Here is a 25,831-nt window from a genome sequence, read left to right on the forward strand (position 1 = left end):
CGATATAATATGGTACACTTTTCACATTGCTAGCATATACAAGTGGAAACAAGTCCCATGCTCGACCGATTGCAGAAGCTCGGAGACCATACGATGACAGTCCTGACTTATTTAGATTCTTCAATACGAGGTGCATCATGTCTTAAATATGTGTTTTGGATGAGACTGAACGCTGCAGATGCAACCCAATACAATGTCACGGCCTGGATAAAATAGGTGGTCAGCACCCACAACATGTGTCAGAAACTGAGCTTTGAAGAGAGTTTACCGAAGGAGCTTGTGCCATTAATGGAACCAACACCAACATGAGCACTCGCAGTGCAGTATTAAATCGTTGAAAGTTAACAGCGTTAGGAAAGCGCTCTGCTTGAAGCTGCAGGGAGAAACAAGTAGACAGTGAGACGGTGATGAGTCGTTTCAAACCGTGGGCCAAAAAACTGGAATTCAGCACTATATCGCGAATATCGCGACCACCGCTCATCGCTACCAACAACACTAACGCATCACACTTACCTTAAGATTGGTATTATGCAGCAACCCCAAACAAACAGGCAAAATCCAAGTTGGATCAGGTAGAGTCAAATCCGTAAACCACAATTCACCACCAGCTTTAAACCCCGGTATTGGTGCTTCGCTTGTAGTCATGAATGGTAGTGGATATGCAGACATGGACCTTAATGTCAATGACATTGTAATGAAGACTGGTATTTGAATCCATGGCAAGAGGAATGTTTTTATTGGGTGGCAGTTGTGTTGTTTGTATAGTTCAGACGCTTTTTGACGTAGCTGCAGCAGGAGAGTTTAAGTGTGGATACATCAGGATTTGTAAGTAAGAGTCTTCATGCGGTATGCGGTAGAAGACTTTTGATTTTTTTGCTTGCGACATGACAAAGTTACCTCAGTTGTAACCGCTTGAGAAACAACACCGTAATCAGCACCACTACCACCAGCATCACGTTTGATCTTTTCCCTCATGGTAAGAGCCTCCTTCCAAGCAGCAAGTATGGGCTGTATACCAGCGAGTCGCCTTGTCCTCGTGTACTGCAGTCTAGCTAATGGCAAAGTAGTGCCAGCACGTACTAGTACGGTGAACACCATGATACTAGCCCACCACGGTTGATTTAGATATGGGATCGCATGGAAAGATTCGAGAGCAAATTGACAAATTTCGATGGGAGTTGGGATTGATGACATTGTGAAATCACGTCGAGTTACGGATGGTATTCTTGATGAATTACGTGGCTGGTGGCGAGTGAGTTTCCATAGCATAGGTCGGTATCGCCTTGTTAATAGCATGTTGTCACTGTATAGAGCACGTCGATTTCCTAATTCTGTTCAAAACATCGCGAATCAGCACCTACGCAAGACAAGGATAAATAGAGGATAATACAGGAAAACAGGATGCGTACCTTGATACAATGTCTGCTAGTGCTGGCTATTGTCTCTCAATGCTCCAGTTTGTATTTCTATTTGGAAGGAGGAGAGTCGAAATGCTTTATTGAAGAATTGCCAATGCAAACGGTTGTCCTAGGTATTTGTTGAACATTCATATGGATTTTATTACTAGCTTTAGGATGTCCTTAATCCTTAATTGTGGAACTCACATTGTCACCTCTCCTTCAACATTAAAAAGGACACTTCAAGGCCGAAGAATGGAATGATCAACATCAGAGGTACATGGAAAATCCTGCTTCTGGAATCCAAATATTTGTAGAGGTAAAGTGTCGAATTTGTTTGGAATGTGGAATCTTAGGCTGGCACTCTCAAGGACGATTGAATACTATGAAATCTTGCCATCAACCACGTACACAGGACTTACGCTGTTTTGCTCCGGCAGGAATTACCAAGTCGGCACGAAGTAATGAATCAAAAAGCTGCAAGTTCAGGAAAGTTCGCCTTTACTGCTGCTGAAGCTGGTGATCATTCTATATGTTTGTGAGTTCTTGGTACAGCATGCATTACAGCACTATCAATCTCTAAGGCCTTTTTTTAGCTCATCGAATACAAGCAGTGGCTGGTTTTCAACATCACGAATTGTAAGCTTCTCGTGCATTCACTCTCGCCCAACGCTTTTCAAACAAGCTGAATTTAATTAAGTTCACCACACAACTCGTCTCAACTCATTCGACTGACTCCCTCTTTATCAAAACAGAAACTGCATCTGGATTTAACCATTGGAGATGAAGATGATGCTAAAACTACCAAACCAAAGGAAGTCATTAGTGGTGAGTCCTCAGAAGCCATTGGCATACTCAAGCAATGTCTCTTCTCGTTTTTGACATTGGTTTATGTCTCCTTTTCATCTCGAAACATTCATTTTCTACTTGTAATAGATCTGGCGCGACGAGTTCGAGAACTCAATCATCGAATCGCTGCTGTGAGGAGAGAACAGCAATATCAACGTGTACGTATACATAAAACGATAGTATTTTTTCTCCTCACTTACAGCTACTTCGTCTACAATACAAAAATAGGAACGAGAGGCAGAGTTTAGGGATACAAGTGAATCTACGAATTCTAGAGTGGTGAATTGGGCTGTCGCACAGGTACTGCAATCTCTAGTAATCTTCTAGACGAGCAAACGTTTGATGGTCGATTCCGAAGTCCAATGCGTTTAGAGACTCAATTGTGTTTTTATTCACTTCCCGTAGTTGGTGATTTTGGGATTGACTTGCTTATGGCAAGTTCGTCATCTCAAGGTGAATATCCTTTATATGTTTTTGAATGTTACTTTGACTGTTGGCTTTTGTCTAAAATATTCTTCCAACTCCCATTATCAGTCCTTCTTTATTGCTAAGAAGCTCGTATAAACTTATTATGTCCCTGTGAAATGAAATATACCTACACAACTTTTCCATATACAAGACTTTCGTTTTGTTAGAACTTTATCGTCACATTCGGCAAAAACAAAGAATCTATCCATGGAACGCAACTCACCCAGTCGTTTGAAACTTTGAACACACGAGCCACTGCGAAATCACGAAATTTCAAATCATAATTCTCATTGATGAGGATGTTGCTGGGATTCTACTGAACAAGAGACGGGCGTTTCAAATATGTGGGTTCTGTGGTGTTTCTTTTTGCCCAGTTACGATGCAATATACGTCCTAAATGCAAGAAACTTGACCACCACTATGTAAAAAGAGACCGATGAGCGAAAACTCTACAATGAGTGGTTTATTCCTTCAGGTTCGACAGTCGGAAATCGTCCAGTGGGTAGTATCATGGGTCTTTTGGGTAATGATTGTACGAACTTTCATGTGTAAGACGAGACGTTACATCATTTGTGAGATATTGATTTTCAAAGGTATTTGATTCTCAGATAAAGCCAGAAAAGGGATCAAATCCTGACTCTGAATACATTGTTACTTCAGGTAGCCTCAATCACGTCATAGGAGGTGGACCAACAGCACTGTAATCCCTGAGAATTGATGCAGGTCTAAAAGCCATTCGAAAAGCAAGAGGTGTCTAGTTCTCAAGATTCAATCATAACTCGAAGATCCAGAGTGACATGCGTCAAATTGAGTGCCAGAAAGAACTGGTGGCATTCAATCGTTCCGACGAGATGACAAGTCTGTATACACTATGGCTGTTGTCGGAAAGTATTTGAATCTTCTACATCAAAAAAGAGGATGCTTGGTGTTTCATAGATGTTTTTTTTTTGCCATTCTCCAAGCAACAATCAACAAATCATTCCAACATCTCCTTCTTACCATCATTGGATATAAAAAGCAAGGCATAAATGGCTTGACGATAGTCATTACACCAAAAAAGGATGCAACAGAGAGGTTGCATGTCACACAAAAACAAAGACAACCACCGAAAAATGTTTCCACCAGAAAAATTGTTTATATGCAAGCAAAGCAACTATCACCACTCCCCTCCTCCTCTCTGTACAAACATTACACTGGCAACACAGGCAACTTGACCACTACGAACACGATAAAATCCACCACCACCAAACATACTCATTTAATCAAAATCTTCATACGCAGTGCCTTCCTCCCATATCCTCTTCTTCCATTCCGTAACTGGTAAATCCAATTCACCAAAACTCCAATCGAATGGTAATTCAGAAATGGGTTCATCGGATGGATCATGATACATTGCCAGGTATGGATGTGATAGTGCTTGAGCAGCTGTGATGCGTTGTTTTGGGTCAAAGACGAGCATCTTTTCTAGTATGTCGAGAGCTGTTGGAATGTGGTAGAAACAGTGTGTTAAAACGATGGTGCGCCCAAAAAAACGCAGGGATGGCATAGGCCTTACCATCTGGTTCGACAGTGGGGAATCGTTCAGTGAATGGTATCTTCGGTCTTTTTGGTAATGATTGTACGAACTTCAATGTCTACGATCAGAGGAAAAGTAATTTGTTAGATATGGAGTTTCAAAGATATTCAATCAATGAAAAGCTACACAGCTTTTAATTTTCTTTGATACATACATTTTCACTGCAAATAGTCTCAATCACATCATCAGGAGGTGTACCCAACAACTCTGTGATGATTGAGAATTGATGCACATCTAAAAGCCATTAAGAAAACAAGAGGGTTGAGTTCTCCAGCTTCCATTACAGTATTTGGACAAACAATTTTTTGGCCTCGTTGCAAGCAACACTCACGATCGCGACCAGGGAAAAGTGGTTTGCCTTCCAACATTTCTAAAGGTAAGAGAATCACGTTCTGTGTGAGTTACGTTCTTCAAATATTCTTGTCCAACCTTGTCGCAATATTGTTTGTCGTCTTTGCAAAGACGTGCAAGAATCAGTGTCTTACCAGCGAATATACATCCGACACTCCAAATATCCACTTGAGCATCATACTTTTGCCATGTCAGCATGATTTCAGGTGCTCGATAGTATCGTGTTGATACGTATCTAAATTTGTGGAGCTTAAAAGTGAGTTGAGCGCCCAATTGTCCGTACCGTAACGATAGGAATCGTGGTTTTTTGTTATCAAGTAATTTTCGGTGGTGTCAAACGTTTTGGGTTATCAAAAGATTACTTCTCTATGACCATAAAGCCCAACTTGTTTGTTTCCAAGCCCAAATTTAAAACTGGCTCACAAGCGACAATTTTAAGCCCGGCTCTCAAGGCAAAGTGCACTGGATACAGAAATCCATGGAATGCAAATACTCACCCAGTCATTTGAGATTCAGTCACGCGAGCCAAACCAAAATCACAAATTTTCAAATCGCAGTTTTCATTGATGAGGATGTTGCTGGGTTTCTAGTTTAACAAACGTGGAGGCATGAAATATGTCAGTCGAGTGGCAAAAGGAAGGAGTCTGACGAAAACGACACTCGGTTACCAAGTCTCTATGGAGTACACCAGCTGAATGCAAATACTTGAGCCCCCTCTATAAGCCAGATAGTTCCAGTTATGGTACGATTTTTGATCAATATCCAACAACACTAGCACCAATGAATTATTATAACACATACTGCCTTACCAGCATTTGATATAAAAAGTATTGTATGAATTGCTTGTCGAGAGGTCTTGACACCAACAAGCGATGCAAGTCAGTTCCCAATAATTCAGTCACGAAATAACTAGAGAAGAAGAAGATTTGGTGGTGAGTAGGTGCAGGCATATCAGGGTAAAAAACGGTCTATATATTTTGGCTTACATATCTTCCGTCTGTGATATATACAAGTCGCTCAAGCTGATGATCTAAAGTGGATCAATATGGTGAGTATGAGTACTATCTGGCGCTTGGTGAGAGTTACAATCACTTGAGATGGAGTGCCAAAAGGGGGACATTAGGCGATGTGATGATATCAGCAACCGCTCTCACCAACACCACGACAACTCTACGATACAAGCTTCGAGTCAACTTACATTATCATGTCGAATGTACTTGAGTAGTTTGAGTTCTCGATAAGTTCGTTTTGCCAGGACGGCGGTAGAGCAAGGCTTGAGTATCTTTTTGATAGCGACTTGCATTCCCGTTACAGTATTCTTTGCAGATCTAGGTGGTTGAACATGGAGTCAATGGAATGAATGAGTGCATCCACTGTATAAATGGGTCTAGTATGGGTGTATAAGTGGTGTATGGTTGAGCTTACACGACGAGCCCAAATGCCCCCATTCCAACAGGTTGCAAGTCGACATATCTATGGAAGGGAAGGGAGTCAGTGCACAATCATCGATGCAATACATATCAATATCAGTCAACCTTGGAGGCAGCTGGAATACGGTTCCGAATAGATTGTATTTCTCGAATACGGATTGCGAATGTTTGTCTCGTTTCACGCTAGTTCCATTGACTGCAGCTGGAGCTGTCACGTGTTCCTCGATATGTTCATCCTCCCGGGGATTGTCCGCCGCTGCCTCCTCCTCGTTCATCTTTGCTCGCTCTCTAAACGCTGAAAAATCACAAAAATCACAGAGGGCAGAAGCTCGAATCTATAAAGCACACTTAAAACAGGAACAAGCTACATCACATACATATTTCAATTCATCATAACAGATCATGGCATTACGTGAGTCAGCTGATTGCTATGAAGAATGGGACGCCTTTTGGTTTTTTTTTGCTCACGACATTTCGGTGTTGTAGGAGCTCAATTCGAAAACAGTGGAGATATTGGTGTGTTCAGCAGACTCACTAATGCATACTGTCTCGTCGCCATCGGTGGATCAGAGAACTTTTACAGGTACAGAAGAGAGCTTATTGCACTTCATCAACGACATTTGTTGTCGAAAAAACAATTAGAAACTAGCCTTATCACTAACTTGTGCGTCTCTCCTTTTATCTAGTGTGTTTGAAAGTGAATTGGCTGATGTAATCCCTGTCGTCCATACTTCCATTGCTGGAACTAGGATTATAGGAAGGCTCTCTGCCGGGAACAGACATGGCCTCCTCCTTCCAAACACTACCACTGACCAGGTAACCATAAGCATGGAAGCTTGAGAGGGAAGCTTGAGAGCTATTGAGTGTACATTAGGACATGGAACATGCGGCGAGCCGATTTTACTAAAACACGTCTACCCATCCCTTAGGAACTACAACATATACGAAACGCACTCCCGGAAGCCGTCAAGATTCAAAGAATCGAAGAACGTTTATCTGCTCTCGGAAATGTCATTGTATGTAACGATTACGTCGCCTTGGTTCATCCTGATATCGATCGAGTAAGTGTATATTTGGACAGGTCAACAAAACAAGTCAAAGTTGTCTATTGTATCATAGCCATCATCAAGATGCATCCCAAATGGATCTCATTCGATTCATCAAATCCCTGACAAACACTTGTTCATCACAGGAAACCGAAGAAATCATTGCCGATGTATTAAAGGTCGAAGTGTTTAGGCAGACTGTGGCTCAAAACGTATTGGTGGGAAGCTTTGCTGCCATCAGCAACCAAGGTGGTCTGGTACGTGTATATCAAGTGTTTGTACTTCGTAAAATCTTACCTTTTCTTTTAAATGGTGTTGCATGGCTGTCCAGTCTAAATAATGAAATCGTGGGGTACAAAGCATTGACCTTTTCCAATCCAATAGGTTCATCCAAAAACCACCATTCAGGATCAAGATGAATTGTCCTCGCTACTACAGATTCCTCTAGTGGTATGCGTTGTTGATATAGTTGTAGCAACCATATGAATGAAGGAAGCAAGAAATTGGATTGATGTTCAACGGATATCTTTCGTTAGGCTGGAACAGTGAATCGTGGTTCAGATCTCATCGGTGCTGGTCTGGTGGTGAATGATTGGTGTGCCTTTGCTGGTCTGGACACGACAAGTACAGAATTGTCTGTCATAGGTACCAAGAGAGACCTTGCTGTCGTGCTTCCTTGGACTTTGCGGTTTTTTGCACCCTTTCTCTTACACGACGATCTGTATCTTAGAATCCATCTTCAGGTTACAAGACGCACAACCATCACAGATTGCTGGGAAAATGAGGGACAGTCTGATTGATTCCATGGCTTAAGAAGTAAAGAAGAAAAACAGTGAAGCGTCCATCTTTTTCCTTTGCATCGAACCCCCTCGCATACTATTCTTTACTGTTGATTATGTATTAACTTTGGGTCCAAAACTTGGTCCAGCAATACAATACGTCCTCTTAGCCCCACCAAAAATGTTGCTACATTCACTGATTTCATGCTTTATCTTCCAAGTTCTTCGCTAAATTTGGTAGTGATGGGTGATGATAACGATTCGAGGCTGTTCGAATGGGCATTTGTGATGGCCGATGGAGACAGCAAATCGATTTCGGATTTTGATTCTTTTTAACTATTGACCGTCTAGATCTCTCGATGCTTTAATCGAGATCTATATTTCTAGACCACCTGGTAAGGGCGCAGTTAAGCAATTAGCCAACCTGGGTGACGACTTGGAACGCAAAACCAAAAGAGAAGAGCCACTGTAGTCAACCGAGAATGAGAATTGTGACCTCATAACTAGATCCCACTATTTTAGGCTGTTAGCGAGATAAACTCCACATTGTGGCAATTGCAATGGCATGCATGCATCATTGCACGTGTCTGTGGAAGTATGTCGGGGAAATCAGTAACCTCAAAGCTTCACTTCCCGATGATAACAGCATTCCCATATCAACATAGCTTTCGACATCGTCTACGATCGACACAGCAGCACAGCACCGCACTCGTGAGTTCCCAACCTGCCAGCAAGTGACTTGTCGATTGTTACACAGTCCATTACCAGCAAAAGTCCTTTTCTTCAATCAAGATCCACGGACAGACCAATTTACGTCAACAGAATCCAACGCCGATACATCGCTTTCTACCCTCCCAACACACATATACATTGACCGTGCATCCTCTTCACGATGGGATCATGCTCATCTAGCCAAAGCGAAGAAGCACATCGCTCTGCTAATATTGACAAGTTGTTGAAGGAGCAGAGTCATGCTGCGAAACGGGAAGCAAAGATATTGTTGCTTGGTATGTATCCACATTCCATGCTTGGGCGGACATTTGTTGTCATTGACGGTTGTGCCACCGACATGTGCTCCTTGCTGACTGCTGCCAGCAAGTTGGGAATTGTTGGCGAGATTGATGTGTGGAATTGATGACTTCGGTTGTATATGCTATTGCAAACTCAATTTCACTGTGTTTTTTAGGTGGTGGTGAGAGCGGAAAGAGCACAATAGTGAAACAGATGAAGATCATACATCAGGTTGGTAAAACCTCCTTGGAGATCAAGTTATATTGGCAGTCATTATTCATCAGTCTTAACTTCATGCCATTTGCTGTAGAATGGATACTCGGTGCAGGAACTACAGGCATTTAAACCAACAATATTCAAAAACATTACCGAGTCGATATTTACATTGATTGCTGGTGTGTATGGGATGAATTTGCAGTGGGCTGCTGCTGAGAATCAGGTGTGTTGGAACAATCAGTTGAATGTATGCACCTAGACCCGACATATCCTTGTTTTCGGTGGTGCTTTGCAACAAGACGCTTTCAAGACTTTCATTTGAGCTAACCCTCGTCTCAACGTATCAGGCTGCAGCAGAACGCCTCACAAAATCACGTAAAGAAATGGAACAAAACGCGTCCTTTTCACCACAAAACCTTGACGATATGGAATCGATATGGAAGGATGGGATACGACAGTCGGTTATGGATGCTCAGAATCACGAGTATTATATTATTGATTCTGCTTCCTAGTAAGCATTTGAAAATTCACGCCGACAGCAAAAACCTATTCACTGCAAAAGTAGAAATTGACTCTTTTTCACCAAACTTAGTTTCATGGCCAACATAAGGAGGATTTCGGAAACGACATATACGCCAACGGAACAAGACGTGTTACGAGCACGTTCGAAAACGGAGGGGATGATTGATACGTTCTTCACAATGGGTCCTTTGAGGATACAGTACGTCATTCAAGCAAGAACAAAGGGTTGATCTTTCCCATCAGAACTTGTGCTCACAACTCTACCTCTTCTCTCCCTTCTCATAGTATGTTTGACGTCGGTGGTCAAAGGTCTGAGAGAAGGTTAGCAATGAAAAAAAAAAGCCATCCGTCAATTACATATTAAGACTGCCTTGCTCTGTAGGAAATGGATACACTGCTTTGAAGCCGTGACGTCTATAATATTCTGTGTTGCGCTAAGCGAGTATGATATGACGTTGATCGAAGAGCCTACACAGGTAATGCAAAAACATGCCAAACATTCAAGTGCAATACAAGCTGTGTTCTAACACTCGCCATTTCTTTACAGAATCGAATGATGGAATCTCTAACACTCTTTGAATCCGTGGTTAACTCGCGCTGGTTTTTACGAACATCAATAATTCTCTTTTTAAATAAGGTGGATGTGTTCAAGGTGAGTCAACCAAAAATACATCCCCTCTCCGTGGAATGTCTCCTATAAACTCACATCACACATCTTAACTAGGACAAACTCCCACGAATCCCTCTATCAAAACACTTTCCAGAATACACTGGCGGGTCAGACGTAAATACAGCAGCCAAATTCATTCTGTGGAGATTTTCACAAATGAATCGAGCCAATTTGAATATCTTTCCACATCTGACGCAAGCTACTGATACTGCTAATATAAGGGTTGTGTTTGCTGCTGTTAAACTTACTGTCATGCAGGTACTGGTCAACAGTGGTTGCTCTTTTTTGTTGATATTATGAAGAATTTGAGATTGTTGTTAACAATCTTCCTCTTCTTAGAATGCCTTAAAGGATACCGGAATACTCTGAACACTAAATAGTGTTGGCTCTCTCGGTCTCTCTGTCTGGTCTCTCAAACACACTTAATTAAATTGTTTCATACACTCTACCACTTGACCACTTATTTACTTGGCCAGGCCCCCTTTATTTTCACTTTCTAGTTTCAAAGCCCCCATCGTATTTTGTAATTAGTGTCTATCTCTAAATGAATTTATCGCAAAAAAAATCGTAGGCCCATTAGCAATCATAACAAGCTGCAAAAGGCTTTCGCGACACGACAGTATGCAATAACAAGCAAACCCAGCCAGATACTCATAAAGAGGTTTCGCTTTTGAATTGTAGTGCTGCATTCTTTGTTTGCGTAATTCTCAACAAAAGAAGAAGAAGACTTATAAAACGGTTCATGCATGTACACCAATATGCTGATTAGCATGGTTGGTATTGTTTGCCTCTTACGTATACTAAATTCACAAGAAAGGGACTTGTCCTTAGATCCCATGTTTCACAATTATTGCTTGCCATCCACAGAGATACCCATCTTGGATAACATTCACTCGGGAAATCCTCGGCTCCAATATGGAAATTTCCGAACATGGAAAAATGACATGCGACTGATGTCAACAACAAAATCATCAGAATCAAAGGCGTCCTCCGTATCGTTTGGAGCAGTAAAGAAGAAGTTTTGGAACCATTTTCAGCGGTCTTCACACATGACCTTAAATAATGGTAGGCACCTGTCGAATCGTGACCGTATATCGTCATCTGAACCTTCATGGTTGATGGCCGGATTCGCGTTGGTTCTACAAATAGCAAAGGACGAATTATTGTTTTGAACAGAGAAGCTCGTTCTCAGAAACACCAATTCCATGTCTTGATGTAGAGTGACTTCTTTTTGCTACTCACCACCATCAAGAAACATTTATATGAGCACAGCCTTGTATGCCACTTTCGTCAATCTGCAAGAGAGAAATAAGCTTCGGTATACGAAATAAGAGCCACGTCGGAGCAGTCTTGAGCTACCCTTGTCTGTTCTTGTCTAACAGAGAGATGGAAAGAACAAACCATGAGCTTCCAAATTCCTTCTCAACGGACGCAATATGCTTGAACACACCTGACTGATAACGAAATGATATTCTGGTAAACCCAAAGACATGATTAATCTAGCAGGTACGCTTTCGCATCAAGGACCTTCTCTGTTTCTTACTGCCATTTAGAAATTTGATCGGTTTTCTGATTGTGGGACAAAGAACCAATTGATTGCGGAGTGAATGCGAAGGAATATGGAACCCTTGCAACTTTGATTAACATTTACTACGTATGTCTTTGAGAATACGACTTTAAATTCATCCTCTGTCAAATCGTATGTAGTGGGAGAGCTGGCGGAGTCGAATATACTTTAAAAGCAAATGAAAATTATCTACCAGGTAGAGACCTAATTCAAGCTGATCAGAAACCAATGCTTTTGTTGCTGTGTCAGTCGTATTTTGCTCAGGACCTGACGTTTAGCGGGTCCATTCTTACTGCCTCAACACCAACGGTCTATCAGTTAACACAGCTTTTCCCGAGGTAAGCAAAATGCTCTCAAATTAAAGACTCTTTCAGGGTACGATGGCTTCGTCTCTGCACCTTCTTTGAATTCGAATGAAACTGACGCCTGTCAACTCTGTCACAGACTACACAAAACAAAAAACCGTGTCTGTCGTTTTAATGGCGATCAAAAGAGCCTGTTTATGCCTGCTGATCGTATCAGTTTACTTTGTCATCTAGTGCTCTGCCTTGCAATCAGCAACCTATTGCAGCGACCCATTCCATTCTCGCAGCAATGTGTCAACTCATGATTGTTTGCTGATAGCCAATAACAGTGTCTGGTGCAATGTTTTTGATCAAATTCTCATCAATAAAGTTTAGACTTTGGCTGCAACACGATGTCAAAGAACTGGTAGCAGCACTTGCTCGTATCAGATGGATAATCACGTCTGGACAACCCTTCATCATATCCATAGGGCCGGTGTGATCTGCAGCCTGTGCCATAGATTCAGGACTCGATTCAGCAAAATTTCAGCAATCATGCGAAGAGATTCCGAGATGCCGACAGCCCCAGGAATTAAGTTTTGCAACACTCGTATCCGTATCTGGTCTGTCACGGCACACCACACAGTGTTTTTACTTATAGTCATATCTATAGTCTTCCTATCCAGGCAAAGCGACCCAACTGCAGGCCCTGGGACGTGACCTGTCCATTTCAGCTATTGAGAAATCGTCAAGTCAACTGATATTATTGCGTAAACATATTCAACTTTTCCATATCACCCTACTCAAACGATGATACGTCAATGTCTTCGAATTCAACCATTTCATTCTCGGCCTTGCTAGGCCCTAAGCAGCCGTATCTTCGATACGAAGACTACGTGGAAACACTTCACATGGAAGGAGAAGGGACCCGTCCTTCGATATCATGCTCCATGATTATTAGTTGTGATCCACTGAGATACTCCAAATTGGATTGCTTTCACCTGGGAGATTCTTGGCTGCAACAAAAACCGATGTCTTCGAAAGTGGAAAGAATCATCTTCAGCACCAGCGTCTATATTTAACCATGATTCTGTATTACTTGTCTGTGCAAATCTGTACAAGAAAAGAGAGACGACTAAAATATGCCTGTATATGTATATGCGTTGTTGTTGTGTGTAGTGGTAAACGACCTTGTTCCCATATAATCTAAAGTATCAAACGCCCAATTGCTCATTTGAGAGCACTATCAACTGCATCATGACTGTTCGATAACCGTCCTTCAACAGTGTTAGGATGAGCTGCAGGTATAACCACATCCACATAATCATCCATAGCTTCTTCTCCTTCTCCAGGTACTATAACTCCATCTTCATGTGCTCCATTATCTGAATGTGACTTGCTCATCCCAACTCCGCCATTCCCAGGTAGTGCGATTGACATCGACGATGGAGACTTCATTTCAGATTTGGCGTCACCAGACATATTCCATTCGCGTCTCCGTTTCTCATACCATGAAGAAACACCGGCGAATAGCTTTTGTTGGCCTTCTTGCAGTTTGTTGGATGTGTTTGAGATGGCTCGGTCTAGTTTCATTTCGGTCATTTTGCTAAGAAAAGCGAGAGTAAAAAATCAGCCGGTCCTCATCAAGCCTTCACGCCAGCAATACACAGGCCTTTTGACAACCAGCCTCAAAACATCAAGGCCTGTTCTCTTTTAGAAACATGTCGATTCCGACACTTACTTGGCTAGAGATGCTTGCATAGCTCCCAAAGCAGTTGTACCTTGGAAGGGATGACTAGGTGGATACAATTCGCATATAGATGGACTCGTGCTTCGATCCCACGTTCCATAATTATTGGTTGCCATCCATTGAGCAACCCAAATTGGATTGAACTCACTTAAGAGATCCTTGGCTGCCAAAAAAAAACTTAGTGAGTTCGTAGCGATGACAAGATCGATCAGAAATTCGACCCGCTGTACCTTTGGGAGCAGGTGAAGAAGGTGAACCGTTTGAAGCATTATCAGCGGCCTTGACACATGACATTAATGATAGTAAATACATTTCAAATCGTGACCGTATATCCTCATCTGAACCTTCATAGTTGATTTGTTGATTCTCGTTGTTTTCTATAGTAAGAAATTTTTTGAATGCGTTAGACGTCTCGCTGTCGACGGTGAAGTATTCTATACAAGACACGGTTTTTTGTTTTTCCCTCACTCACCACCATCAGGAGACCATGATGCCAGCACAGCTTTATTTATCTCTTCCATAAATCTTTTGTCTGCTGCAGTCAATTGCAGATAACTACTTAACGTTGGATCCGCTATTTCAATTGTGCCTTGATCAACCTAACAAAAATTAACGAGTATTCAGTGAGGAAAATACAGACATGATCCCTTTTTCAAATTAGCCTCGAATTTAGCAACATCGCTCCACAACGCATACATTAATTACAGCATCAAACATGGAAGTCTTGTGTGTGAATATAATATTTGAGGTTCCAACCAAGAAAGAGTTTGTTGCTGAGGAAGTGAGGACATCCATTTGTTGCAGTGGGATGTATGGCTAAACAGTAAAATCGACAATCCATAAGAATTCCGCGCGTGATTGTACTTTCAGTATGTGTATTCCAACCGCCAAAAGTACACACAGACTCACCTGGAAGAATGCACCCTGTCCAAATAATTTCAGTGGAAGCCCAAAGGCTTTATACCTTGCAGCAGCAGTAGGTGCTGATGTATGTTCTGCATTACCATCTACTTCTACATCATCATAACCTAATTCTGGTGCTCCGACATCCTTTAAATTCCTCAGGAGCTCTAGAGATTCGAAAGTTAAAATGATTAGTCACGTTGGAGATCAACGAGAAGATAGTTCTTGGGGGTTTTTTTGCGTTTCGTATTTGATGACGACGAAATCATCACGCGAAACAAATTCGAAAGAACTCATACCTGGAATAAGCGCCACTAGCCCGTATTGATACAAACAAACTTTTTCAACTCTAGCACCGAAGAACAAGATTCGTTTTTCCAGCAGAAACAGTTTAAATAATTGGAGGGTTTTTGTACGGAATTTGTGAACCATTTCTCGTAATGATATGCCTGAGAATTGTCACAAGATCGAGATTGAGAAGTGTGCGTCAGTTTACATCCATGTCGATAATCAGTAGTGATATTTTTGTCCCTATCACACAGGCACATACCCATATATAATGAGCTATCAGATATTGGATCTCTTGTAGATACGTTGGTGATGTTGTCGTAGAGGTCATTGAGAATGTCGAGTTTGGAGAAATCACGTTGGGCTTAAAAACCAAAAGTGAGAACTGAGAAAAAAATGCTACACGAGGTGCTGTCATACCAAACAAGGCCTGTGTCGTCAACCGTAGCTTGTCACGTATTGAATTCAGTATTGGCTAGTGAATATGAAAAATACATGTTGGCCCCACTGTTCAAAAGACAACTCTTGTCCCGTCCACACAAACCTCCTTGGCTAAGACCACGACAGCTTTCTGTACACGAGATCGAGTCACATCAGCAGCCTTGACGACCAAGTCCTGTTCAAGGGAGGAAATACCATTAATCGGCGAGCCTATTGTGTGTACATAGACTTTACGTACATTGGAGTCCAGCTGTCTAAAGCACGCCAAACCAAAGAGAGTAGCTTGTGGAAACCCTGGAGCCCAAGCAGGGACTGGAGGCAAGTGAAAGTATATAAAATCCTCATCAGCACCTAGGTATGGAAACGAGTAAGAGTTGCGATCTAGGTATGTCAGTGCAACAACAGACACGTTCTGTCAATTCCATACAGATCGACAAGACAACCGTCCCTTGCGTATCTGCCCATACACACCATGTGCACCATCAGGAAGACACAAGAATGGTAGGAATGCCCACTCATTTGGTAGTTCGACAGCGGCATGAGAGAGATTTGGATCCACATGTGTTATAGTAGCAGTAGTAGTATGATTAGATGGCGACCCCACGCTGGCATCAGTAGCACCACTTTGATCTTCAGTAGATGTTGGAGATGTTCCAGGGATGGCAGGGAATGGAGGGTGAGTGAATTCCACTTGAGGGCCATTGCGATGATGAAACTGGACCAGGAGCACCGTAGTGACACTTGAGTTATGTGGGTGATCCATTGGTATCGCTGATGATGGCGGTGAAGTGGCAGACAATCTCGCCTGGAGTTTTTGGTTGATGGAAGCAAGAGACGACTGAGATGTGGCACTTGCTCTCCTTGAACCACTGCTATTGTTGCTTCCCTTCCTGGGCAGCATATTAGATATAATCTATATAATCTGTAAATTCGAAGTCTTGGCCGTTTGCTTTAATTTCTTGCACGCGTCAATACATGTCATCGTACAGATAGCCACTATCGACAGAGCTATATTTGAATTAAGCTCCCGTATATTCGCCGCTACACGTTTTCCTAGCTTGACTAGACGTCGTCATCATCGTGCTCATTTCAAACACAATTTGACTGAGTGGAGTTAATTAAGAAGGAGCACTATACAGACAAGACCCTCATAGCGCAATGTCTTCAGCTAATGAAGATACGGGTGCCAGCTCAGGCACCATTAACATAACGATTCATTGGACTGGCGGTCGAGAAAAGTTGGAAATCTCAGATTCGAGCATAGGAATAGATGAGCTCAAGGCTAGACTCGCTACAATCACGGGAATCACTGCTGAGGTATGCAAAAGAAGCTCGCAGGTGGTCGCTCTCGCATTTCATTCCGTGTTGGAGCTGCTCAAAAGCTCAACATCTCGTTATCGAATCACAATCATCAGCATTGCCCATCTCATGGCCCATATTCTCACACATGGCACGCTCTCTTCTCTTAGCAACAACGACTGGTATCCTCAGGAAGAGTCATTGCAAGTGAAGGCACTGTGGACGAACTCATAAAGGACGGCTCAATCATAACCATCGCCAAAGCTACTGTCCGTGAAGCTGTCCCTGATCCAGTAGCTCAAGCTGCTGTACTATCTCAGCCTCCACGTAAGCGCTGCTTGAACACTGTCACATCTGGCTGATCGCATCATTGATCATTAATTGCATTGACACATCTGATCACCTTATGATCACTAATCAACTGGCATCAACATACGGCTTCCTTCATCACTAATCAACCCATCATACTGTCATCACTAGCGCAGCAAAATGTCTTAGGAATACCTCCAGAGATGATGCCTATGATGCAGCCTATGCTTGATCAATTCTCGCAGAATCCTGCGTTACTCTCATCTCTCATGCAGTCAGATCCTAGAATGAGGGTATGCATGTGCTAAATTGAGATCTAACTTTTTTGATGATGATTCTGATAAACATTTTGGGGATCATTAGAATCTGATGGAAAATAATCCGGAACTACGGAGCATGATGCAAAGTCCTAGTTTTCTTCGTCAGATGGCAGAGACTATACGGAACCCAGCAGCCATGCAAAACATGATGAGATCAACAGATCGGTCAGTTGAATAAGAACATGAAGTCATAACTTTTGTTTCTTCTCCCGTCCGATACTCACGTTTTTCTCCCTTGCATAGACAATTAGCGAACATAGAAAACATACCAGGAGGATTCGCTGCATTGTCATCTCTGTATTCTCAAATGGGATCAGACGAACGACCATCAGACCCATCAACCGATGCAGCAAATCAAGCTCTAGCTCAGCAGCTAGGTGCTGACGACAGAACCCAACCACTACCAAATCCATGGCAACCTAGACCACCACCACAACAATCTGCAGCATCACGACCAAATGTGGGCTTCCCGTCAGCATTCGGTGGCCTACCTCCGTATTCTGCTTTATACAATAATCCGTATATGAATCCAGCTAGCCCAACAAATCCAACAGCAAATCCAACAGGATATCCAGGATACAATCCCGAAATGTTGAGATCGTTATTAGGTTCCATGCCTCAACAAAGCCAACCGCCATATAATAATATTTCCACACCACCAGTAAATCCATTTATGAACCCATATTCTCCCTTCTTTTACCCATCAATGGCTCAACAACAGCAGCAATCAACAACAGGAGTTACGAGCCCCACTTCTGCTACTACGACGACACCACCATCATCAACTCAAACTCTTGAAGAAGCAAGGACGCGATATCAATCTGAACTTGAGTCGCTGAATTCTATGGGATTTACAAATGAGGAAGTGAATATTAGGGCGTTGAGGATGTCTGGTGGTGTAAGTGTTAAAACAAAAGTTCCTTAGACTGTTCAAACAGTCACATATTAACTATTTACTATTTTCTTCTCACCATAGAATGTACAGGCTGCTATATCATTCCTTCTTGGAGAATGAAGTAGTGGAAATAATGGTACTACCTGCACACGTTGAGAGAAATCAAATTAGAGGACTATTATTAAGAGCAATTCTACGTTGTATGTGATACGAAAGCAACAAATGCAATCATATGGTGTACTCCTATTGTGCAAGTTCCTTTTGATGGTTTGCTGGTAGCGAGCATCGCTTTTTCATTTTCTTGATGTGAGGTTGCTTGATGCAACAATTGTTAACTTTTTTGTTGGTCTTGCATCAACCAAGATTCAATAGTTTCCAACACCAACAAGAAAGTAATTCTCGGATTCGATAAGTCATACCGATCTGCAGCACGACATGGATTTCATTACGCCTCAGTAGACAAACAAAGAGTGTCAGGGACAAGGGACTGACGAAGTGTTACCGTAACGCTTAGGGATAAGGTACAATAACTCAGAAAACACAACCAAAGAGAAAGAATCAACGACGCACTGGAAAAGAACAATTGTTTATACATTTAACAGTCTCATTTATATTGCTGAGGCATTGGCGTTGTACTTTATACATATTGTATACACCCTTTACTATCACTAATTATCTTAGTGCTTGCTATTGGGTCACATTTTATTCCTTGTTGTATCCCAACATCTCACCGACTTTAGAAGCAGCACTGCTAGCAGTATCCGCGACTGCAGTGGCAGCATCACTGACTGTACCGGTAACCCTTTCGTAGATGGTTGGGTCGGCATTTGAGCCAGCTTCGTGTAGCTTGTCACCGGCTTCGTGGGCTGTGCGACCGGCAGAGTGTTTAGCATCTGATGCCAATTCACTGGCCTTGTCACCGGCAGCGTTGGCATTGTCTTTGATTGTGTCTTTGGCGGATTTAGCCTTGTCTGAGGCTCTAGTTGAGGTGAAGATTGGAGGGTTAGGGATGACAACATGATGAGATTGCAAGACTGTATCAGGCCATTGGTAGGCAAAAGCACTTACTTTTGACTCATGTCTGAGGCGGCGTCCTTGGCATCATCGTATTTGTCCGATACAGCAGATTTGACTTCATCGTACTTCTTTGATACGGTCTTCTTGGCTGATTTGTAGTTTTCTGAAGCAGAGTCGGCTACACTTTGGGCAGTGTCCTTGACCTTGTCGGAGACGTCGCTGGCAGCGTTCTTATTGACGCAAAGATGATTGTCAGCAAGAGAGGTATAGTGAAGAGTGATGGAGTAAATATCCAACGAAATAAAAATAATAGTCGACATACCTTGGCTTCTTGTCTGGCAGATTTAGTCATGTTTGAGATTTCTGTTGTTGAGAGAGGAGTAGCTTTGTTGTTGTTGTGTTGTTGTTGTGAGCTTTTGAGTTTGAATGAATGTAGAAATGTTGAAAGGATTGTCGACTATTTATAGTGTCAAAGTATCGCCGTGATCAGCGAACCATCACTTTTGCTATCTGCGGCCAAACCGAATGATGAAACTTTATTTACACGAAAGGCCGGCTTTCACGTTCTTGCAACCCCTGACGTCGCTTCTGGATCGAGTATCAGTGATACATAAAAGACAATAAGGCCACTATGATCTGGGAGTGACGGCTCCCAGTACCTGAGGTGAAGGGATTTCCAACTGATAATCTAATTTAAGGAAAGACATAAGTAGCAGCGCGTGTGATATACAAGCTATAGCTGATTTAAGGACATACAAATCTGAACTTTACGTATTCATCCACTATGTTTGTTGTGATGGATCTAGCGGTATCACACGCATCAGAAGTGCACCAAGATAGTCATGATGTATACTTCTTTATTTATATGTAAGACACGCACGACAACATAACAGACATCTACAAGACACGTATATCCAGGTATCCAGGTTCAGCATAGGTGTGATCGTCGTGGACATCACAACGTAGAGTGCTTCCTCTTCCACCGCATCCAACTCTTGGATTTCCCAATTTCTTGGAGAACAGGACCGAACAAGTAAGCAAGAGGAAGTCATGAATCAGTTCTTAGTTGTTGAACTCGTTATTTGGCTTTTATATCTTTCCACAATCGGCGTTCTCACCCTGACGTAAATGTTCACATTAGATGGCCGAGATGACAGAAGAAGGAAGTTCGGCTGCTTATTGAACTGATTGATACGATATTGGACTATTTAAAAGCTGGAGTTATGGATATTAAGAGTCTTGCTCGAGCATCAAAACATTGGAAAGAAGCTGTAAGTATGTGATTGATGAGCAATTGGAAATGCCGTACGCTCATGCACAAGACATTTGCTAGGCTCTCCGTATTATATACCAGGAGTTATCGCCTCGTTTCTGGGCAAGAGAAAGGCCTCTCTTTTGTCATCATAAATTGGATGTGATTCTTGCCAATTCTGAGAAGCTTGGTCAAGATGCATTGATCCATGTAAAGAGGCTGATAATGATTGGCAGACCAGCTGGACATGTCGATGCAGTTCGATTATGCAGTTGATTCTCCTTGTACCTGTACGCACAACTCTTCGTGTATTATCTATAGGCCTTTTTATGAAGTTTGATCGACTACCTACATACCCAATGCCAATCCTCGAACACCTCACTTTCCCATACAATGGACGACCGATAGCCCTTCTAAGTGCGGCAGTCAACTCGAAAGCTTATATCTGAGCGATACCCGAATGGGGCTGGCCACAGATGGATATATTGGTGGAGTTTTGCCCCAATCTAGTACTCGCAGAAATTCCGACTAACTACGACGAGCTCGGTTTGGAGGTCGTGGCCACCGAACTGCAAAAACTGATGTCTTCGGGGTCTGGGCGCTGTCCCATGTCTCGTGAATTGGCAGAACGTATTGCCAGTACACGAGTCCAGACCTGTGTGATGCCATGCTTGAACATATACGCCACGAAGGACGTCCCAAGTCACATATACTCCACGAAGGACGTTCCAAGTCCTGACGTCAGATTAGCAATATGCAGTCTGTCTGGAAGTATTCGTGGAGTGAAGATGAGCAGTATAATGCTCGTGCATTCATTCGACATCTGAAGACACGACTTGTCATGGAGTCTCAGAAGTATTGAAGTATTTTAGGTTGAGAGGATGAGCACCGAAAGTGTAAAATTATGTATTTAGGTAAAAATGTGAGTGATGGAAATGTCAAAGTACGTAAAGCCCCTGAATTAGTATGCTGCTATGAGTGTTTTGCTTGTAAAGTAGTTCTTGTATTGAAATCCCCTTACAATCCTTATAACTGCAAAAATAGTAGAATAAAATGGAAGTTATTAATAACAACCCTCTTTGTTCTGATCTGTACTTTTCGTCAGTGCTGTTAGCATCATGAGTTGCCTCCTTCTTTGCATCCAATGCGAGAACGAAGATCTCATCCATCACTTTGCTGACATAGCACACCCAGTACGTTCTTGAACAGACTGGCGTACGTCCAATACATTCCTGAACACTGACTAGCTATGGAGCGATTTCACCTATCACTTTGCTGACATAGTATGCTCAGTATGGTCTATCAAGAATGACGGACATTGGTGACTCCTTTAAACGTTGCTTGCAATACCTTCATGGAGAATGGATGTAGTGAAAATCCTAGACCCTCCTTTCAAAGCAATCATTTTTCTCCCTTGTATGTGATCAACAACAACAATGCAAACATGCAGTATACTCATATTTGAAATTCGGGTTTTCTTTGCTCGAGAAAGGCACGGCCTTTTATTTTCTTGATGGGAAGTTTCCCTGATAGCACAAATAGATACACGTTAATTGATAGGAATCCCATCCCTTACAAGACCGACAAGAAAGTCGTTATTGGGATCTCTCTATATCGCAAATCGACCTGCAGCACGATCAAACATGGCTTCCTTGCTTGCGTATTCTAAAACAAAGGGATGATTTGGTGATGCGTCTCGTAGTTGGCTGTTGTAAAGAGAAGGATGCGTGGTGAGTTTGGATTACTGACAAAACTAGTACTGGTTACTCATCAGCGAGAGAAAAAATGCCCAAGTAGTATAGCAAACCCTTACTTGAGGTATCTCGACACGACATCGGATGGTTTACCAAGTGCAACAGAGCATACCATCAAGTTGGCTAACACTTCTGGGTCATTGTTGTTCTATATCAAAGAAAACGGGATAGACGTGTCGTCAGTTTGATATTTGACAAGACAAGAGCCAAAAAACGAAGCTTCTGTGTGGACCACTTGGAATTAATGCCAATTCCCAAACAAATGATATTCAACTTACTCTATTTAGAGCATCCAGCAAGAGAGTCTCTGCATCAGCAAACTTGCCAGCATGCATCCGACAAACAGCTTGTCCATTCAGTAATTTGGCAGTAATCATATGTGAGGATGCCAATTCTTCAAATATGTAGTATGCTTCTTGTTGTTTTTGTTCACCAGCCTGGATTGAAAAAAATGCAACAATGTCGTTCAATAATTTTGGATATTGATGAGAAGGAATGTTGAATGTAAAGGATTCGATTTCTGCAACCAAAAAAGCATACGGGGGAAAGCCAAGAATTCTCAACTCACAATAACGAGATTCACCCAACTTTCCACCAATTGAGCCAAAGTAGCATCATCGGCCCACGATTTGAGTGCAGCGACTTCCTTTTTGGCTAGATCTAATCTATCTAGTTTCAGATATGCTTGTACTGCCAGTGCGACACTAAGATAATTAACAAAGCAAGGTAAGCGATGACAAAAACGAAGCAATGCGGGCTTGCGCAGGAATTGCATGTACGACTACAACATACCTCTCAAGATGTCTAGGATTCTGCACAGCAGCCCTCAGCACTTCCTCATACTCTCCCAAATAAAACAAGACACTGGCAGCCAACACGCACGTCGTCGCACTCACACCTCCACCACCACCAAACACCAACTCCTTGATACTATTACTCGCATCCTCTCTCCCTTGAAGATCAGCACCACCAGTAGCCAGTAATTTCGCATATATACGAATAGCCAATAATTCAACATCAGTAGTTGATGTTGGGATTTCCGACATAATCATATTGAATTTGCCTTGAGCGAGATATGCGCGATATAGTAGGACTTGGCGAGTCTTGCGAGATGATTCGGATTTGGGCATTGTTGCTGGGTTTGTTGCATCGTTGACTACTTGTTGGAGTGATCCGAGATGATAGAGGTTGCGGAGGGCGAGGGATTCGTCAACTTCGGCCATTGGTGGATTTGGATTATTTGGGACTTGATGTATAATAGTGGAGGCTCCTTGTCCTTGTTGGATTTAGATGTCTGTTGCAGTATTGCTGCTTCAATGTGTAGTTTTCAAAGCTTTGAAGATTTTTGGACATTTGACGGAAAACACGAGCACCGGACGCGTTCTTCAATAATTGAATATGAAACATTGTTCGACTCACATTTTTATACACGTTTTGTACACGTTATATACACGCTTTAATCAAAGATCAGCAGTCCAATCTCGATTGAAATCCATTCCATGCATCTCATCAGTCTCAATCCCCAGCTTTTCCATCAATTCAGCTGGCTTGTCTGGTAAATTCTCTGTCACTGTACCCCATGCCTCACGGAACTAATTTGAGACACCGTGTTAAAAGAAGTTGCAGAAAAAGGACTGGGCGTCAGTACACGAATCGACATTTACCATGCGTCTTCTCACTTGCCAATACTTCCGATACATGTCAAAGTCCTAACATATGTGATCAATGTTACTGAGCTGCTTGTGATAAGCCAACGTGTCAGTCATTCAAACACCTACTTGATCAATCTTGCGTCGATCATCGTCATTCACCAATTTGGCACCATTCTTCAATAATTTCAATCGTTCTCCTGCTTTGCCATTCTATTGACAAGTACAAGAAATAGATCATGTAAGTTAAAAGCAAAATTACCGAAGCAAACAAGTGCTAAAGCAGCTACATAATGTGTTTACCTCCACAGCAAGCACTTTCAATCGTTCTCGAATTTGATCATCAGTCATCGAGTTGTTGAGACTTGCCAATTCTAACCAAAAAAAGGGTAAGAGCTGGCGCCACATGATTCACCATCAACTCAAACTCGCAACATTCAAATACCAGCAGTCAAAGTCTTGTTCTCCTCCTTGATAGCAAGAATCGTCTCTTTAATCTTTTCAATGTTGGCATCCATCTCTTCCATTTCTTCAGCTGATGGTGTCTCGAATTCGTCTTGTCGACATACGTAGACGAATTGTTTTCCATACTAGTAGTGAGTAGTGGTTAATTGAGAAAATGTGATGACGCAAAAACAGAAAGAAAGCATCCTTAAAAATAGGCCTACCTGTTTGCCAGATATCTTGCCTTCTTCAACTAGTGTAGTGAGGACTTTTTGGACATTGTTCTTGGCTAATAAAGGGCGATTATATGAGTCTTCATTAACGAGAGCTTGAATCTCCTTCTAGTGACAGCGATGATCAAGCTTACGAATCTAATTGTGTTGATGTTAGTTCCCACATAGATCTCATATATGAACATGATAGTTCCATATCATCATATAAAAGATACAGGCACAATAGATTATTTCCACCTACCTCCTGTTTCAAATTGTTGAATACGTCCAGTGCGCTGTATGGCCGGTTTGTTCTCCTCAAGTATTCGATGATGGTGTTGGCTACGAGGAGACATTTAATTTGAGATGCTGCTTACTGCAGTACGTAAATGATGCTACGCGATACCTTCTCCATTCTTTCCTTTGGGAGGCATGACTGCTAACTGCGATGTTTGGGATTCTAGCAGCCAGAATCAAGCTCACCAAAGCTTGTATCACGGGGTGCGAGATACAAGATACGCTATGAACAGGATACCGATCTATGTGATTGCATTTTTTTCGCTTCAGCAAACACGTAAAATCACTAAGGATGCCATTCCTCAATACGTCAATTTACAACGTCATCAACACTGGACAACTTTCAGTGTGATCTCGAAATGCTTCACGCAAGTCGCTGGTAAAATCAGCCATGATGGGCTAATATTCTGGCATTCACGCTACGAGTACGAGCTGGCCCTACGTTGCCATTATAACAACGACACTGGTTGCTATACAGCCTATACTTGCTGCTTGCAAGGAGGCTCTTACTATGAGGAAGATGACTAAGTGTGGTAGTAGTGGTAGTAGTGGTGACTCTGGTGTTGTTTTCAGTCACTTACAACTGAGGTAACTTTGTTATGTAACGTCACAAGCACCAAAGAGGGAACATTTGGAATGGTCTTATGATTTATACTTCCAAATCCGTTTGAACCCCCACACTGTCGTTCCCTTCTTAGCTACAAACAGCATAACTGCCAACCAGTTAGACATGAATTCAAATACCAGTCTATTTTCAATTTCACAAAAAATTACGATCCATGCATGCCAATTTACCATTCATGACTACACGGAAGCACCAAATACCGGGTTTAAT

General features: G+C 42.2%; 9 protein-coding genes across 9 annotated transcripts; 4 read left to right on the forward strand and 5 right to left on the reverse strand.

The window, feature by feature from the left end:
- Positions 1-107: 107 nt before the first annotated feature.
- SmJEL517_g02870 (uncharacterized protein) lies at positions 108-1,194 on the reverse strand (the record flags this gene model as incomplete). The annotated part of the gene is made up of 4 exons (XM_031168798.1): positions 108-203; positions 269-373; positions 514-786; positions 898-1,194. The coding sequence occupies 4 exons, from the start codon at positions 1,192-1,194 to the stop codon at positions 108-110; spliced, it is 771 nt and encodes a 256-aa protein (XP_031025294.1).
- Positions 1,195-1,401: 207 nt separating this feature from the next.
- Positions 1,402-2,810, forward strand: SmJEL517_g02871 (uncharacterized protein; the record flags this gene model as incomplete). The annotated part of the gene is made up of 9 exons (XM_031168799.1): positions 1,402-1,531; positions 1,634-1,716; positions 1,838-1,935; positions 1,994-2,036; positions 2,153-2,225; positions 2,334-2,404; positions 2,475-2,546; positions 2,652-2,699; positions 2,781-2,810. The coding sequence occupies 9 exons, from the start codon at positions 1,402-1,404 to the stop codon at positions 2,808-2,810; spliced, it is 648 nt and encodes a 215-aa protein (XP_031025295.1).
- Positions 2,811-3,972: 1,162 nt separating this feature from the next.
- SmJEL517_g02872 (uncharacterized protein) lies at positions 3,973-6,346 on the reverse strand (the record flags this gene model as incomplete). Its single annotated transcript, XM_031168800.1, has 12 exons — positions 3,973-4,193; positions 4,270-4,348; positions 4,445-4,524; positions 4,622-4,660; positions 4,776-4,876; positions 5,139-5,227; positions 5,310-5,357; positions 5,451-5,550; positions 5,628-5,671; positions 5,840-5,969; positions 6,067-6,114; positions 6,177-6,346. The coding sequence occupies 12 exons, from the start codon at positions 6,344-6,346 to the stop codon at positions 3,973-3,975; spliced, it is 1,149 nt and encodes a 382-aa protein (XP_031025296.1).
- Positions 6,347-6,473: 127 nt separating this feature from the next.
- SmJEL517_g02873 (uncharacterized protein) lies at positions 6,474-7,930 on the forward strand (the record flags this gene model as incomplete). The annotated part of the gene is made up of 8 exons (XM_031168801.1): positions 6,474-6,483; positions 6,558-6,654; positions 6,758-6,887; positions 7,001-7,132; positions 7,264-7,374; positions 7,502-7,567; positions 7,654-7,762; positions 7,848-7,930. The coding sequence occupies 8 exons, from the start codon at positions 6,474-6,476 to the stop codon at positions 7,928-7,930; spliced, it is 738 nt and encodes a 245-aa protein (XP_031025297.1).
- An 858-nt stretch (positions 7,931-8,788) lies between these two features.
- On the forward strand, positions 8,789-10,684 carry SmJEL517_g02874 (uncharacterized protein; the record flags this gene model as incomplete). Its single annotated transcript, XM_031168802.1, has 10 exons — positions 8,789-8,903; positions 9,083-9,138; positions 9,218-9,346; positions 9,471-9,634; positions 9,716-9,844; positions 9,931-9,966; positions 10,028-10,121; positions 10,193-10,297; positions 10,370-10,573; positions 10,655-10,684. The coding sequence occupies 10 exons, from the start codon at positions 8,789-8,791 to the stop codon at positions 10,682-10,684; spliced, it is 1,062 nt and encodes a 353-aa protein (XP_031025298.1).
- Positions 10,685-13,396: 2,712 nt separating this feature from the next.
- SmJEL517_g02875 (uncharacterized protein) lies at positions 13,397-16,449 on the reverse strand (the record flags this gene model as incomplete). Its single annotated transcript, XM_031168803.1, has 12 exons — positions 13,397-13,772; positions 13,908-14,079; positions 14,147-14,293; positions 14,389-14,515; positions 14,613-14,732; positions 14,826-14,986; positions 15,119-15,268; positions 15,370-15,471; positions 15,528-15,582; positions 15,652-15,723; positions 15,787-15,899; positions 16,020-16,449. 12 exons carry the CDS (start codon positions 16,447-16,449, stop codon positions 13,397-13,399), a joined length of 2,025 nt encoding a protein of 674 aa, XP_031025299.1.
- Positions 16,450-16,706: 257 nt separating this feature from the next.
- Positions 16,707-18,491, forward strand: SmJEL517_g02876 (uncharacterized protein; the record flags this gene model as incomplete). Its single annotated transcript, XM_031168804.1, has 6 exons — positions 16,707-16,865; positions 17,018-17,174; positions 17,328-17,449; positions 17,520-17,641; positions 17,720-18,374; positions 18,453-18,491. The coding sequence occupies 6 exons, from the start codon at positions 16,707-16,709 to the stop codon at positions 18,489-18,491; spliced, it is 1,254 nt and encodes a 417-aa protein (XP_031025300.1).
- A 3,758-nt stretch (positions 18,492-22,249) lies between these two features.
- SmJEL517_g02877 (uncharacterized protein) lies at positions 22,250-23,617 on the reverse strand (the record flags this gene model as incomplete). Its single annotated transcript, XM_031168805.1, has 5 exons — positions 22,250-22,346; positions 22,454-22,542; positions 22,673-22,831; positions 22,963-23,098; positions 23,187-23,617. 5 exons carry the CDS (start codon positions 23,615-23,617, stop codon positions 22,250-22,252), a joined length of 912 nt encoding a protein of 303 aa, XP_031025301.1.
- A 237-nt stretch (positions 23,618-23,854) lies between these two features.
- On the reverse strand, positions 23,855-25,133 carry SmJEL517_g02878 (uncharacterized protein; the record flags this gene model as incomplete). The annotated part of the gene is made up of 8 exons (XM_031168806.1): positions 23,855-23,986; positions 24,059-24,103; positions 24,173-24,256; positions 24,347-24,417; positions 24,489-24,633; positions 24,712-24,828; positions 24,962-25,041; positions 25,106-25,133. 8 exons carry the CDS (start codon positions 25,131-25,133, stop codon positions 23,855-23,857), a joined length of 702 nt encoding a protein of 233 aa, XP_031025292.1.
- Between the last annotated feature and the right edge of the window lie 698 nt (positions 25,134-25,831).

This window comes from Synchytrium microbalum, assembly GCF_006535985.1.
Source record: "Synchytrium microbalum strain JEL517 chromosome Unknown SmJEL517_scf0013, whole genome shotgun sequence".
NCBI lineage: Eukaryota > Fungi > Chytridiomycota > Chytridiomycetes > Synchytriales > Synchytriaceae > Synchytrium > Synchytrium microbalum.